A 16,079-nucleotide genomic window follows, 5' to 3' on the forward strand; every position below is an offset into this window, starting at 1 on the left:
ATTTTGTGATGCTTTAATTAACCAATTTAGCCTAACACATTTATAACAAAAATATTTTAATTTGAAACAAAAACATTTTTATCTTTTTAATGAATTGATCATAATAAAATTTTCCTTCCATCTTTATTTTGCAGGTTGGTAAACAAGTAAACCTGGATATACAGAGAGTTGTGGATTCTATAAGGTTAATCAGAAACACTGATGAAAGAGCTAACATTACTGTCTTTTCTATGGAGGAAATAGCACCAATATTCAGCAAGAACTATGTGACATATGAAGGATCTCTCACCACACCACCATGCAGCGAAGTGGTCACATTTATTATTTATCTCACTCCCCTATATATATCCTCACAGCAGGTGAGTTTCTCTATTTTATTATTATAAATAATTTGTTTTTAAAAAGTAAGAAACCTGAGTTTAATAATCCTAAGTTAGATATTAAGCTGTCTTTGTATAAAAAATTTAGTAAATTTTGTTCTGTACATGTATTCTTTCTGTGGCATGCAGCAATACCAGGTTATAACCCCCACCCCCTTCACAAAACTAATATTTTTACATCTTATGTTAAGAAAACTATAGAATTAATAAGATAGAAAAAATAACCTGCTGACAAGTTTGCAAATTATGTTAGCATTGTGTCAGTTTTTATTGGTCAAAGAAGTTGGCTACTCACCACATAAAAAAGTGATTCCTGGATTAACGAGCCTACCTACATTGCACAGTGGTTAGCACATTGTGCTACGATGCAAGGGGGTCCCGGGTTCGAATTCTGGCCTGGGCATGGATGTTTGCGAGTGTCCATTCATCAATTTCATCATATCGTCACTCATCCCCATCTTCGCAAATTAGTCAAAAGTGGCACAAAAAGCAAAGTAAAATAAACTAAATCAATCATCCTTGATTAATGATTTCTTCAATTACAATATCAATGTGTTTTTATATTATCCTTTATTTTCTTCACACACAAACAAATTTCATGCTGGAAAGGTTGACTATGAAACCTTCTTACTTTGTAGCATTTCTCTATTTGTTCCTGTCTTCTGTTAATGTTTTCATTTCTCTATAGCTTTCACATTTTTCATCTTCAGCAATTTAGTTTATATTTTCTAGGGGCATAGTAGCCCTTAGGCTAAGCTTGCAATTACCCCCGGGTCATGCCTGTCTTGTACAGTATAGTTACAAAGTAAAGAATAACTTGCAACATGCAACCAAAGAGGCAACTTGACTAAACTCTTTACATACCGTAAAAAAACAAATAAAAATTTGGAAAATTGAAAAGAATATTGTGTAATAATTTAATACTTACAAAAGCGTAAGTCTAGCTTCTTCAATGCAGATAAATATGCTCTATTTGTTAATGACAAACTACATAAGTAGTATAAATTTGTGACTCCCACGACAACTCTGATTTCTTGACCAAACGACTACAAAAAGTTGAAAAACTCACTTTCTCTCCCCGTTCCGCGCCTCATTTATTACGCTGACGACGTTTCACGGGCGCAAAAAGGCAGTGATGAGTGAAAGATGAGCTCTCATCTCCTCATCCTCTCATCTTTCTCATTCTCTTTTTATTCTCTCATCTTCCTCTCATCCTCCTCTCATCCTCCCATCTTTCTCTTATTCTCTCATTTTTTTATTTTCTTATTTTCTTATTTTTTGAAAGATGAGTGCATCTTATCGTAATTTTCCAAGTCTGGGACCAAATGTTTATATATCACGACCTACGTAAACCTCTTTTCTTATTCTCTCATTCTCTCATTCTCTTATTTTTTGAAGGGTGAGTGCACTTTATCGTAATTTTCCAAGTTTGGGACCAAATGTTTATATATATCGTGATCTTCGTAAACCTCTCTTCTCATCCTCTTATTCTCTCATCCTCTCATTCTCTCACCCCCTCATTCTCTCTACCTTTAGAATATTGTCGTCAACATTAGAGATGAAGTTGGAGTGCTGGAATCAACGGGGCCAAATGTTTATATATGGTGATCTTCGTAAACCTCTCTCTCGGGGGAAGGATGTGGCATATACACACGCGCGCGCTCTCATCTTCTCATTTTCTTATTCTCTTATTCTCTCATTCTCTCATTCTCTCATTCTCTTATTTTCTCATCTTCTTATTTTTTGAAAGATGAGTGCACCTTATCGTAATTTTCCAAGTCCGGGACCAAATATTTATATATCGTGATCTTCGTAAACTTTTCTCTCGGGGAACGATGTGACACACACACACACACACACACACACACACACACACACACACACACACACACACACACACACACACACACACACACACACGCGCGCGCGCGCACGCAGGCATATGTATTGTAACACAAACAAACAAACAAATAATAATTGTTGTTTTTTAGGATGCCTGGCCCCTATAACCTCGCCAGGGTGCGTGGTGCCCAACCAAAAATGTAAAAGTTTTCTAATGGCTGCGGTTATAGATTACCGCACCTCTGTAGAGTTTCACGTGTTTTTTTTTTTCCCCCAAACTTCCATGAAACCCTACAGAGGACCTCCGTAATGCATGCAACGTGTACTAACGACTCTAGTGTTATTTGATATAGAGTTTTATTATGAGATAGATAAAAATGATTATGTTTATTATAATATTTTCTTGATGAAGATGGAGAATGTATGTGTGTGTTACAAATAAAGTTGCATGCTTATTTTCTAGTGTGTGTGTATATGTTTTTGATGTTTCGACAGCATCTGAAACGATAAAAAAAATTTTATTGTTAATTTTCACGTGTAAAAAACAACAACAAATTTTTTTTGTGCAAATTTTCTGATTGTCTCGTGCTATAGTGCAAAAAAGATATTGTAGGTGATAGCTAATGAAATTGACATTTGTAACTGATCTGAACTAGTGAAATTCGTATTGTGCTATTGTAACTGATTGTGCTAGTGCAGAAAATTTCTTATTATGCAAGAAAAGATGTTAAAAACTTGTTAAAACTGCTCTGTGACCCTCTCATTCTTCACGTCGTAGGCGAAGGACTTCTCTGCAATCAGGATGACACTGCATAGGGTATCCTCGGGCAAGGCATCGTGGAACTCGCAGACGACCTTGATGTTGGTTCGATCGTTGACCACCACCTGCTTTCTCTTAGATGTGTTGATGACGGTCATGGGTCTCCGTGCTTTGAATTCGCTGGGCGTGTAGTACATGTCCACACTTCCCTCGGTCACGCGTTTGTAAGCCGAAAACGCTTCGTAAAGTTTGAGGTAATCGTTTTTGGTCACGTCAAGATTGTAATTCTCGCGCGGGAACACTTCATTGCGTCCATTCTTTAGATAAACGTTCTTGATCTTGCAGTCGTCGAATTTGCTGGAATCTTTTTCCTGATTTTTGTCCCTCCCGGTCTGAAAGAGCACTACGACGAAATCTGGCATGTCGAACTGTATGTTGTTGAACTGCGTCGTCACGTCGAATTCCATGTGACTTCCGGACGCCATCTTCTGCACGCACTGGTAACCGTGAAAGTGAATCAGCACCTGGGGACTTTTCAAGATCTCCGCTTTGTACTTGAGGGCGTAGTTCGTTTCGTATTCCACCACCGGCATTCTCAATTCCATGCTTTGGATGACGCATTTCGCTGCTTCGGGTAAAGTGTTGGCTATCGGCGTGGTGCCGTCCGGGCCCAAAGTAGCGTATCGCATTAGTGCGTCGTTGTCGTTGGCCGCTCTTCGAAACGTGACTCTCAGTCCTCCCTTCCACATGATCTCCTTGTAGTCCGAGAAGAATCCTGGAAGCAGACGCATGGGAAAGAGCACCGTGTGACTTCTCGTCGATATTTTGGTCCCGGCTTCGAATCCTCCGGCCTGGTAGTACGCTGCGTCTGTTTTGGATAATTTCAATGTTCCCACTGCCGTCGACGTGATGCCTGGATAATCTATTCTGTCGATGACGGTGTTGTGTTTCCTCACCTCCACCTGCGAGAACAGGTGAGGCACGAAGTTGTCTACGAGTATCAAGTTTGCTGCTGCGGGAAACGTGTCTCCGCTTTCTTTCTTCACCACGTCGAATTGAAGGTAGAGGTCCGCTCTGTGAGGATGAATGAAGCCATCGCCTACGTCAACGTCGTATTCGATCTCCCTGTTCGCCTCGTTGAGATTGGCGAACGTGCGACGGTTGGGAGGGAAAGATTGCAATTCGTAACTTTCGATTTGCTCCATTTTACATGTATGGTTATTTATTATACGTTGATCTCCACGATGGCAGTAGTTGTTGCACCTGCGAAATCCACCACGTCTCCTTTCTCGTTCGTCACCACCAACTCTATGTCGTCTATGCGGTTGCGACATACTGGAAAATAGATCGGCGAAGAGGGCGTGTAGATGATCGGTTCCATGAATTCGGAACTTGGTTTGAAAGTGGCTATGATTCCCGTCTGCTTGTGACTTCCTAACAATCCGTCCGAGGATTTCGTAATCATACCTTCCGCCACGTTGCAGTGTACGTTCAGAGTCTCTATGGCCAAGAATTTAGGAATGTTGGTTGCTACGTGCTTGATGCCAGCTTCGAGTTTTGTGTTGTTCTCGAAACCTAAAAGTTCTCCTATGGTGCCCAGGTCCACGGTCTCCGTCGCCGACAGGATTTCCACTCTGTGCGTGACCGAATTTTGAGAAAAGTATGTGCCTTTGGGTAACTGAGCTTGCAAAGTGGAAAGATTGTATTGTCCTGGCGTGACGACGATGTGTTCGCTTCCGACGCTAATTTTGTTGTTGTGCTGCGTAACATTAGGTATGAGGTACATGCTGTAGAATGCACGTAGAGCCACGGATTTAGGATAGACAATGTCGTCGTGCAGCGTGAGTTTCAAGATTGAAGATTCGCTCGTGAGATGGAACACGCCCATCCTAGTGATGCTGTTTGAGGTTCCACAGTACTTTCTGGAAATCTTCGACCGTAGGGTTATTTATTTTAGAGAGAAACGCGAGCACGGAGAGGCAGAGATGACCGCAGTTCACGTCTCCGAAATCTTGAATGCGTTCGTCGTTGTAGTATATAGAGGTTTTGCTCGTTTTCAGATAATGAATTAAATTTGTAGGTGGAACACCTCCGAAAGAATCGAAAACGAATGCTTTATCATCATTTTTGTGGTAACATATCCAATGCGTGCCTGGATTTTCTTGACCGTCCAAGTTGACTACTCCACATTCTCTTCTTTTCACGCTTGAAGGTAACGAGTCGGACATGAAAACTCCTCTGAAGTGTTTGATTTGTAACGGTTCGATCAGAGATTCAATGTCTCGGTTGGTGAGTGCTTCTGTTTCTTTTTTTTATATTTCTTCAAAGCATCGAGGTTGCTTTTTTGCTTTTTGGTTATACCTTTCCCCTTCTTCTCCATGGCCAGGTTGTGACGTTTCTGTTCTTCCAACTCGGCCTTGTTCTTCTTCGAGTCGATGACGGTTTTCGCAATGGCGGCACTTCCACCGGCCAAACTTCCAACGGCCCCCAATGCTGCCAGGATGGCCGGGATGCTGAATATGAAACCTCCGATCTTTTGCTGTTTCCGCGAACGCTGCAACCTTTTCAATTGAGGTGTGCTGAGCAGCAATTTCATTCCGTGTCCTTTCGACAAGCAAGAACGTTTTTTCTCGCGTTGTTTCTTGGTGAGTAACCCATCGAGGGCACCTAGATTTTTAAGATTGGAGTATGGTATCTGGTACACGACACCCTTGGGCTTCATGTTGATGCTCTATGTGTTATTTTCACGGTATGTTATTTATATATATTCTGAGATTTTTTCTTGTGTAGTTTTTTTACGGTATGTTATTTATATATAAATATTCTAAGATTTTTTTTCACGGCCCCGCAGTCGCTACACAAATTCTATTACGTGCTTTGTTTTCTTGCCAAAAAGTTCCTTTGTCCCCTTGTACACGATTCGAGTTTTGTTCTCGATTAAAATAGATAGCTTCTCGTCCGATAACATATTAACATATCGATCTGGTAAAAATAAACTGTATTGTGCGTTGAGCAACAGGCGTACCTTGGGGCCATACTGGGTAGAAACGATTGAACCGGAAGTTATCGTGTAAGATTTGTCGACTTCCAATTCCCGAATTTTTACATACTCGACTGACAAATTTAGCATTTGTTTTAATGCTTGGAGATCACTCATTTTTTCAGTTGTCATATCGAAGAAGAGAAAAATTTCAGTGTGTGTGTTAGAGAAATTTAATTGTTTTTCACGATGTGTGTTATTTATATATACCGAAGATTATTTTTTTTCACGATGTGTGTTATTTATATATCAAGTTTTTTTTGACACGTATATATATTATTATTTTTTTAACAGAGGAAGAAAGTTCGTGCTTCGGAAAACGCGAGGATGTGCGTAGTGATATCTTCCGTCTCCTGCATAGACTTGTACCAATCATCAGTATACCGTCTTCTTCCCTGCCTTGCCTCGTACAGTTCGTCCGACCTATCGTTCAATTTCTCCCCCGCGGCCGAAAGCAGAATGTTGAGATCACCACACCTAAGGCCGCTGATCTCCCGAAGATGGTTCTTGAGAACCATTTCACAAGGGATGCGAAATTCCGGCGTTGTTCTTGCTATGATTAGAAGTTTATTAACATCTCCGTTTACTATCTTTTTGAATATTTTAGATAGTAGCTCGGGTGGCAAATCAGTTATACGAGACATGTTTATTTTTTACGGTATGTTATTTATATACCCCACCCCAATTTTTGTTTCGTGTTCATGGCGATGGTGGTGCCTAGTGCGGCGACCCGTTCACCCAGCGATGCGTCTCTGCTCACGAACCTTTCGAAAGCTGCGTGCTCTAACTTTCTGTCTGCTTCGTGACGTGCATCCAGATCCGTCTGCGTGGTGTTGTAGGCGATGTCGTGATCTTTGCATGCCGCGTCCAACGGATTCACACCCTTGTCTCCTCTCTCCAATCTTTTCTCGAGTTTGGTACCCGGTCCGCAGTACTGGTAGCCAGGTAAATGCATCTCGAAAGGTAACTTGTTGATGATGTCGTTCACAAGCCCCTTTCCTTCGGCCACGTTCCAAAATTTCGGAGGCAGCGTGTTGATGATTTTGATCAGGTAACCTATGCCCTTGTCATCGTTCACGATGAAGTTGGAAAGTTTCGTGCTGATCATGTCCACGATGCCAACCTTCTCGTTGTAGAAATTATGGTTGCCTGCATTCTCTTCGCCGGCTATCACCAACAATCGGTCCACGAGTTTCCTAACGTCGTCCACCCAAACGAATTCTTTGGGTAACGTGTTGTAGCGTTTGACGCCGCTGCCTGTTTTAACCTGGTTCCAAATCGGTTTGATGAGATTCCTGTACTTCTCGCCGCTGCTCGATTTCACCCTATTCTGCGAGGCGTCGTTGTTCTGGTACAAGGCATCCGTCATGATCAGAATTTCCTTGTAACTTTGGTAATCTTCGTCGGTGTAATCTTTCGGCTGCTTTTTGGCGACGAGTTCCCACAGTCCCACCGTACCCGGATACCTGGTCCAACTATCCTTGTCGCCTAAATTGACTTTAATGTCGTTGCCTTCGAAGGTTACCTTCGATTTCCCAATCTTCCACACCACACCGCCGCCTTCGTTGGTTTCCATGCTGGGATACAATCCGAACACTTCATCCTTGTCGAATTTCCCCGTGCTCAGGTAGTCTCGTGCCAAAGGTCCCAACTCGATTTTATCCGAAGACGACGTGCTACCAATGGCTCGACGTCGTGCCGGTGCATCCTTCAGTTCGAACGGCGTCGAAGGAATGCTTGAAATGGGCGTGGGTACAGCATAACTTTTAGCTGCGAGCGGTACGAGTTCATTAATCAAATTTTTATTTTGTTCCGTGACACTTTTAATTTCTTTACCTAGACCGCTGATGGCATCGATCACAGGTTGATCCTGACGTTTCTTCTCTTCGTAGAATCCGCGATTCTCGGATTTCCAGCCTTTGAAGCGTTTCGCGAGGTAATCGCGAAGCTTGAGATTTTCGTCTTCAATTTTTCGTTTCGTCATGACGTTATTTATATACGTCGTTTCTCACAACGTTGCAACGTTTAGAAAGTCGTTGATTTTGTTTCTGTATTTTCCGTCGTTGGGTTTCCTCGTCATGTCGATCGTCACGAATCCGAAATCGTCACCGTTCCAGCAAGAAGAGCAGCCTTCCGAAAATTGATTGTAGTTCATGTCCCCGCCTACGTAGTCATCGTACGCGTGCTTGAGGTTGGTGTGATCTTGACGAAACAAACATATGAAATTAGCATTGTCGCGTACTAACTGTTTTGGAATTTTGGAAAACGTTTGAGCTAGGTAGAAGCAATCCATTCCTTTGTGACGACCTTGCGTGAAAAAGTTGCGAATTTCATTTTGATTTTCCAGGATGGCGTCGTCGAACACAACGACTGAATTTTCACGACAATCGTCAAGTGGTTTTATTTCCGAGGCGAACGTTGCAATGTCCAGACCATCGTACAGTTTCATCAGTTGCTGGTATTTGGATTGCTCCAAACTTTTCGAGAACACGTACAGGTGCCTGTTCTTCCAATCTAACCAATTCGGTGCGAGGAGAAAATTGTCCACGAGCAGTGTCGTTTTCCCACACCCTGAAGGACCTACGATCAGACAGCGGATGCTGTCGGGAAGCAATTCGCCGTTCTTTTTCTTCGTTTGACTTTCCGAATTAGGTAAACGTTTCACAACATTCCACGTACTCATAGAATCACTTCGTTTGAATCGATCCAACTTGTTTCCGGAAGTCCCAGCCATTTCACCAAAAATTTGTTGCCTCTCTTGCGCAAAACTTTTTCAATAAGGTACGTGTCGGGGTATTTAGTTTTAGAGAGTTCCTCTTCATAGAAGCGCCCCAATAAAATTTCACCGCCACTGTCCTTTATTATATACGTGTGACGGTTCCCGGGTAGAACTCGAACCACGGTAAAAAGTTCGGTGCTCCAGTTTCGTGTGAAACCCCTGTCGAACGTTCGCTTCAATTTACTAACCCTCACCTGTTCTCCAATTTTGTATTTAGCCTTTTTTGTCGTGGGCGTGTACTTTGGACAGTAAACGCTAGAAATTAAACGTTGCTCGTCAGACCTGGTAACGTCAGCTGGCTTCATGCCTATCGTTGCGTGCCGTGTGTGATTATAGTCGTTAACAAGTTCCGGAAGAATAGTGACCCACTTGTAGCTTCCCTGAAGCGTGAAGCGTGACCACATGCGCGATTTTAGAGTGCGATTGAATCTTTCCACGATGCTGGCCTTGACGTCACTGAAGGTCGAGTAATGTTGAACGTTGTGTTTCTGAATAAACTTTTGGAATACGGCATTGTAAAATTCCTTCCCTTTGTCCGTGTGCAGAAACCATGGTTGTCTGCCGCCGCTTTCGCGAAAAATTGTCTTGAATGCTTCCGTGACACACGTTCCTGTTTTTGCCTTCAAAGGTAGAGCCCATGCGAATTTCGAAAATGTGTCTATGACGGTGAGGAGGTACTTGTTGCCCTTGTTCAATTTATGCACGTTTTTTAACTTGCCGCTACTCATTTCGACGAGGTCGCTTTCCCAGAGGTCGTCGATTCTCTTGGTTACCACAGCCAAACGTTCGTAGTTGCGGCGTGCAGGTTTATGCAATTCTTGGACGATGGCTTGCCTAGACATTTTTTATTATTTTTAGAGATTACGTTTCAAAAGAAGCACCAGCGTGATGGGATTCAAAGAGGGTGGCACTTCGCTCGTGTTTTGAATGATCAGCTTATCGCCGGCACTCACGTCGAAAACAGTAAGATCTTCGTCTTCGTGTATTTCATATATGTTGCGCGTTTCGTTCCAACGCGCCAGAGGAATGTTTCCTGCTTTCTGGACACCACGATTCGATATCAAAGTCATGGTGGGAACGCTAGCTTTTCTGCCGTGAGACCAGTACGAAAATTCGTTTATCTGAATCGTGCCATCGAGGAGAAACTTGTAGTACGGATGATAAGGATGTAGCATGTACAGTTTGTTACCTTCGACGAAGGTGGAGATTCTCTGTTGATTGGGTACGCTGTTGATTTCGATGGCTTGCAGAGAATGCAGTTTAGCGAATTTAGTGTCGACGCTAACGAGGTTGCTGTGAAGCTGACCCAGTGTGTTTTGTACGGGCAACAAATGTTCGACTATGGTATCCGTTACGGTAGAAAATGACGGTTTGATTTTCACTTCCACGTTCAACTGCTTGTAGCTTTCGTTGAGTTCTTGCAACTTGGCACCGAAAGAGGTCAGCGTTGATTCCTGCGTTGATTCCAGCACTCCAACTTGATCTCTGATGTTGACCACAATGTTCTGAAGGTTCTCGACTTGATTCAATTTCGAGCTCTTCTCGGTAAGATCGTTCACGATGCTTCGCATCTCTGTAAACTGCGTGTGAAGGTCGGCGACGCTCTGCGAAGTGGGTAGCGTCGATACCAGCGAAGCAAGTTCGTCTCGAATCTGTTCCACGTTCGTCGTTTCCGTTTCCAGTCGTTTCAGCATACGTGATATGTTCCTTTTCAAAGCGTGTAATTCTTTGGAGGTAGGGAGATTGGCCACTTTACTCTCGAGATCGCTCAACGAACTTTTGATGTCACTCGAATCGGATAGTGCCGTCACCGCCGTTTTCAATTTTTCCAAATCTTCGCTCGAAGGCACGCTCGTTCGTAACGATTCCAAGTCACCCTGTATGTTGTCCAGTACGTGATGAAAATGAGGAAGATTGGATTCGACGTTCAAATTTTCCAAATATTGGATCTTCTGCTGAACTGTGCTTAACGTGTCCTGAATACTCGTCAACACACTTGCTTCAGCGTGAATATTTTTAATTTCTTCGTTGATCAACTCCAGAGACGCCTGAAGCGTAGCGATGGTGGTTTGAATGTGTTCGAAATCTTGATAAGCCTCCAGTTGAATTTTTATGTTCGCGACACTTTTACCGATGACCTGCAGTTCGTCCGACGATGGTAGGTTCGTCATTGTATCTTCCAAAGTCTGCAACTTGGATTTAATTTCTTCCAACGTGCTGGTGAATTCTTCTTGTAATTTGGAAACGACGACATGCAAGCGTTCTGCGTCTATATCGTTCACCACAGTTTGAAGTTCAGAGAAATTCTTTTCTATTGCGGAAGTTCGTTCTTCGATTTCGAGTTTCAATTTTTCCAAATCTTCATTTTTTGATTGAAATTGTTGTAATTTGGCCAAATCATTTTGAAGCGAATCCACGTTCAACTGTATATTTTGAACGCTGTCGTAAGAAGGTACGTCGACATAATTTTTTATCAGCGTTTTCAGTTCGGAATCGATTTTCAGAATAGGGTCGAGACATTGCGTTTGGACTCCATCCACTTCCTCTACCTTCAAACTCTTCTTGTTTTTGTGTCAAGTGCTCAAATAGCCGTGTCACTATCTCGTCAAGATCCTCGTTATTGTCATCGTGTAAGGCTTCACACCCTACGTAAAAGCTAAAAGTGCTTGACTCGGACGAGACAACTTTCTCATACAGCAGGGTCAAGACGAGATGAATTTTAATTGCAACATTGACAAGGCAATCACGTAATTTATCGACTACCTGAGATTTCACATTGTCGAGGAAGATGCTCGAGTCACACTTTTCGCTTCCAGATTTATAGGTCATGATGCGTGCACTTTTATTCAAAGCACCGTCTTCATGCTTATTAATGCGAGGTTTTTTTGCCGGCGGGACTAGGACATCATGATCCGGTAGACGACATTTTTTCAAATGCCTAGCAATGTTAGGTTTAGAAATTAATATTCCGCAGTTGCGACATGCCACTTTCTTGCAAAGACCGGAGGGACCTGGTTGCGGTTCCATTTTTTCTCTCTGTTATTTATATATATACAAAGAAATTTTTTTGGGGGGGTTGTGGTGGTGGTAGTGGAAAGCGCACTGAAACAGAAGAAAAAAAAATTGAAAAAATGCTCGACATTTTTTCCTTCCACATATATATTAGACGCGAACAGTATGTATGTATGTATGTGTGTGTGCACTGTTGTAGGAGGTTAAAAATATGGGACATGTAAGTGTGTGTCAATTTTTTATGGCTCCTCTGAATATGTGTGTGTCAGACGCAAAACAAAAATATTAATATATCATGAAAATAAAAACTTACCTTTCAAGAGAGATAGAGAGAAACTTCAAAATAAAAACTTGTAGCTCACTAAAACGTCCACAATGATATATATGTATACTGCCAGATAAACAATTAAGAATACTGAACTGCCACGATTGACGTTCACCTTTCAAGAGAGATAGAGAGACTTCAAAATAAAACTTGTAGCTCACTAAAACTTCCACGATGATATATATGTATACTGCCAGACAAACAAATTAAAAAATACTGAACTGCCACGATTGACGTTCACTATGATAATGATGTACAAAAGAAGAAACTGGTACGTTATATAGGAACTCCTTTTTTTTCTCCTTCTTTCCTTCCTACTCCACGCGACTCTCTTTGGTGAAAACACAATGAGGGCTATAGTTAATATTCTAGCAAATAAAACCCTTGTTGACTGATTCATTTATTCATGCTATATTTTTTTTCAACAAAAAACTTTTGTGATGCGCACAATATCCTGTGGGGGACAAATAACAATAAACGGGACGTTGATAGTTCCACCCATGTATGTATTGTCGATCATTTCCCCTCGGCCTCTATTCCACGCCCCGTCAGGGTGTGGTGTGTGAAACAAACAATTCCCAGTATAAAACTTAAAAAGCGGAAGATGCTGCTGTGTTTGCTTCCGCCACATCCCCCTCTGATTCTATTGTTATCGGGGATGTGATGGATTCTTCATTCAGAACCGTGGGAAAGCTGAAAAAAAATAGAATCTCTTCGGGCGAAAGAGGATGCAAGGTGAATGGGTTCGGGGAGGGGTTGCTGTGGATAGTTTGGTCCGTGATGAAAATGTTACATTGGGCGACGAAACACAATTGCTCCACAGGGGACAGGAAAAATTCTACCGAGCGTCGCTATCCACGCGAACATTAGAAATTGCTTAAATGCCTTGGGGGCTTGGCATAGGATTATCGATTTTCGTTTTTAGAGAATAATTTATGTAAGATTCTAGCATCGAGAATAAACAACATTGATTAAATTTTTGACAACATTCGCAGTACAAATCTAAACTCGTGATGATTTCGCCGTTACCACGCACTCTGGCGAGGTTATAGGGGCCAGGTATTCTAAAAAACAACAATTATTATTTGTTTGCTTGCGTCACAATACGGAAAATAATAAGAGGCATACGCACGCGCGTGTGTGTGTGTGTGTGTGTGTGTGTGTGTGTGTGTGTGTGTGTGTGTGTGTGTGTGTGTGTGTGTGTCACATCGTTCCCCGAGAGAAAAGTTTACGAAGATCACGATATATAAATATTTGGTCCCGGACTTGGAAAATTACGATAAGGTGCACTCATCTTTCAAAAAATAAGAAGATGAGAAAATAAGAGAATGAGAGAATGAGAGAATGAGAGAATAAGAGAATAAGAAAATGAGAAGATGAGAGCGCGCGCGTGTGTATATGCCACATCCTTCCCCCGAGAGAGAGGTTTACGAAGATCACCATATATAAACATTTGGCCCCGTTGATTCCAGCACTCCAACTTCATCTCTAATGTTGACGACAATATTCTAAAGGTAGAGAGAATGAGGGGGTGAGAGAATGAGAGGATGAGAGAATAAGAGGATGAGAAGAGAGGTTTACGAAGATCACGATATATATAAACATTTGGTCCCAAACTTGGAAAATTACGATAAAGTGCACTCACCCTTCAAAAAATAAGAGAATGAGAGAATGAGAGAATAAGAAAAGAGGTTTACGTAGGTCGTGATATATAAACATTTGGTCCCAGACTTGGAAAATTACGATAAGATGCACTCATCTTTCAAAAAATAAGAAAATAAGAAAATAAAAAAATGAGAGAATAAGAGAAAGATGGGAGGATGAGAGGAGGATGAGAGGAAGATGAGAGAATAAAAAGAGAATGAGAAAGATGAGAGGATGAGGAGATGAGAGCTCATCTTTCACTCATCACTGCCTTTTTGCGCCCGTGAAACGTCGTCAGCGTAATAAATGAGGCGCGGAACGGGGAGAGAAAGTGAGTTTTTCAACTTTTTGTGGTCGTTTGGTCAAGAAATCAGAGTTGCGGTCAGATGCACAAATTTACTCTACTTACATATATAGATATGAAGAATATTTTCTTATTTAAAATAATTTCTAACAAGTAAGTTAGTTCTGCAAATATGTTAGCCCTCTCATGTCAAGTAACCTGAGCTCATAATATATACAATAAAAAAAATAAAAACCTAACTAACTAACATGGTGCAACAGTCCTTCAGACCCTGTGCCTACTTGCCAACTGCCAGCCTCACTCTCACATACCTCAGCAGAGGTGGGAGATCATCAAACTAGTTAGGGGTGATGTGTGGTCAGCACAACTAACCACCAGTTGTAGGTTTTCTGTGACTGGGTTATGCTACTCATTCGTAGTACCCCAATTTCTTCACAATGGTGGGTTGCCACAGGTGACATACACTTACCTAAATCTCAGGAGAAAGTTAATTCACTTCTCCTCCAGGAGACTTGAACCAGCATGCACCCCGTAGCCCAAGCCCAAAGCCTTAAATTGCACTGCCACAGTACGGAAAACACACTCACGTAATACTACCGACGAAGTTACTCTTTTGTATATTTTAATCTTTAGTTTATGAATATGAAAGGGATATGTGTTACCTGAATTAAGACTATTAAATTTCTACTTATGATTTCAGAAGTCATAAAATCACAGTGCTCTGGTAATGCAATATAATACTCTATCAATTAGTGCAAAATAAGAGACTACCATTGTGGGACCATCAGGCCCGTAGCCAGAAATTCATAGTAGGGGGGGGGGGGCGAAGTCAATCCTAGAGGGGGCAAATTTGTAATATATTGTGTTGCATTGGCAGATATAGCAAGGCACTTGGCCCCCTCCTCCAAAAGTGATAAGTAACAGGAAATGAGTGATATCTTGAAACTCCAACAAACAAAAAAAGTCGAACAACATGAAATAACAACATTTCGATAATGACCTATCAGACTACCAAAGAATATAAAAATAAAGTTTAACATAAATAGGCTAATCGGGACTGTATCTACTTTATATTTACAGGTCAATAATGTTAATAGACGATTAATATGTACCAACAGCTTTGAGCTTCTCTGCAGAACTGATTAAGGAAGACGTTTATAAATCGTGCTTCATAATGTTTCCCTCTAGTTTCCAGTATGCAAGATTTTTACGCACAAAGGAATCTAACGAGAATGCAACAACACCATTGTGTTGTGTTATGCAAGAAAAATCGAATTAAGTAAATAAAAATGGTTACATATTATCTACACTTTGATGAATTGTGTAAAAATTTGTAATATATATTTTGTAGGCCTACTTGCTAAAACATTAAAACATGGGTCCCTTACTCCACCACAGATTCTATTTGCTTCATATGAAAGACTCTTGCATCACTACAGACAATGTTTGCCTACTGCTTACGTTAACCATTTTGCAAAATATTGTATTGTTGAAATACTGTGTTTGACACCCGACAAACAAATAGGAATCACTTGATTGATCAATGACTTCTTGGATTACAGTGTCATCAAGAAAATTTTACAAAATGTACTTTCATTTGTATAAAATTTAAAATCGAGGGGGCAATTGCCCCTCTGTGCCTCCTGCAAGTGCCTTTAACCGTCTGGAAGAAAAATTCAAGAAACACTTGAAAATTAATTTCATTTTGAGTATCCATTTGTCCTGCTATCCTTAGATTCTGCTAGTCATGTTTCTTTACTTCAATGTTTGCCCCCCCCCCCCTAGATGGGCATCCGTTCAAGATTGGAGGAGGGACAATGCCCCTGCCCCCTGGGGTTGCATCACTGTGTGTGTGTGTGTGTGTGTGTGTGTGTGTCTTCATCAATTTCACGTCATCACTCATTGTCACGATTAGCTAGATGTGGTAGAAAAGCAACGCTAAGTAAAAATATATATATCCACTCCCCTCTCTCTATCACATGAGTCGCTATTA

General features: G+C 41.4%; 1 protein-coding gene across 1 annotated transcript in view; it reads left to right on the forward strand.

The window, feature by feature from the left end:
- LOC145978362 (carbonic anhydrase 2-like) overlaps positions 1–16,079 on the forward strand; it is a 78,558-nt gene that overhangs the window by 59,896 nt on the left and 2,583 nt on the right. Inside the window, exon 7 of the mRNA XM_083110962.1 lies at positions 135–359. Within this exon, the coding sequence (XP_082967088.1) occupies positions 135–359 (225 nt within the window). The remainder of the gene's footprint in view (positions 1–134; positions 360–16,079) is intronic.

Source organism: Lepisma saccharinum, chromosome 24 (genome assembly GCF_977018435.1).
Source record: "Lepisma saccharinum chromosome 24, izLepSacc3.1, whole genome shotgun sequence".
Lineage (NCBI taxonomy): Eukaryota > Metazoa > Arthropoda > Insecta > Zygentoma > Lepismatidae > Lepisma > Lepisma saccharinum.